Here is a 1,143-nt window from a genome sequence, read left to right on the forward strand (position 1 = left end):
GGGGCAGGGATGTGCACCCCAGCTGCCCTTTTGGCCCTGGGCTGGTAGAGCTGAGCCAGTTGCCATGGGGGTCCCCAAGGTGACATGGGGTCCCCAAGGTGACATGGGGTCTCCAAGGTGACATGGGGTCTCCAAGATGACACGGGGTCCCCAAGGTGACATGGGGTCCCCAAGGTGACATGGGGTCTCCAAGGTGACATGGGGTCTCCAAGATGACACGGGGTCCCCAAGGTGACACAGGGTCTCCAAGATGACACGGGGTCTCCAAGGTGACATGGGGTCTCCAAGATGACTTGGGACCAGCTGTGGGGACTGGGACAGCTGGTGCTGCCCTCAGGGTCAGTGCTGGACCATGCCTTGTCTCTGCAAGGGTCGTGGCTCTCACAGCAGGCCATGGGATCCATCCTGTCCCTCTCCCCACCCCAGGCAGCACCCCTGCCCCACAGCTGATCCCTGGTGAGCTCTGCTGCAGCTGGTGCCACCAGCAGGCCCTGCGCTGCGCCCAGCAGTGCCCAGCAGTGCCCGTGAGGCTGCACCATGCTGTGTCAGCAGTGCAGGCAGGGGGGGGTGGGCCCCAGCCAGGGCAGTGACTCACCCGTCTGGCTTTGCTCTGGTACTTCACCGCTTTTTTGGTGTCAGACACAGCCCTCTCCACGTAATCCACCGAGTGCTCCACGTTGTACTCGATGCGGTCGATCATCTCGCCCTGCAGAGCGGGGACAGGGCCCGCGCCCCAGCAGGGTCAGCTCCTCCCTGCCCCGCTGCTCCCGGCACCGTCCGCGTGTCACCCTGCCCCGCGGCCCTGCGAGGGAGGGAGAGGAACCATCAGCAGGGTGCCCTGGGCTGGGGGCTCTGGTCTGAGGGCTTAGTCCCTCTGGGCACCTCCCAGCAGGGCGGCAAGCAAGGGTGAGGGTCAAGTGTTCCCCAGGCCTGTCCTGGTGGCCACCTTGTCTGGTATCTCAAGTGACACCAAAGCCACAACAGGTCCCACACTGACACATGCTGCTGGAACCCGAGGCAGGGCGGGGGAGAAGGGCCACAGCAGCAGCACCAGAGAGGATGCTCACGAGACCACGCACATGCAGGGACAGCCACCGTGATCCACACAAGCACCCAGCTGAGCACAGAGGGTTCCAGTGGGAG

The 1,143-nt window shown here is 64.6% G+C and overlaps 1 protein-coding gene across 1 annotated transcript in view; it reads right to left on the minus strand.

The window, feature by feature from the left end:
- The window catches only part of STX1A (syntaxin 1A (brain)), a 65,989-nt gene that overhangs the window by 1,345 nt on the left and 63,501 nt on the right, over positions 1 to 1,143 (minus strand). The window contains exon 9 of the mRNA XM_010007804.1: positions 537 to 706. Within this exon, the coding sequence (XP_010006106.1) occupies positions 537 to 706 (170 nt within the window). The remainder of the gene's footprint in view (positions 1 to 536; positions 707 to 1,143) is intronic.

Source organism: Chaetura pelagica, unplaced genomic scaffold (assembly GCF_000747805.2).
Source record: "Chaetura pelagica isolate M959 unplaced genomic scaffold, ChaPel_1.0 scaffold590, whole genome shotgun sequence".
Classification (NCBI taxonomy): Eukaryota; Metazoa; Chordata; class Aves; order Apodiformes; family Apodidae; genus Chaetura; species Chaetura pelagica.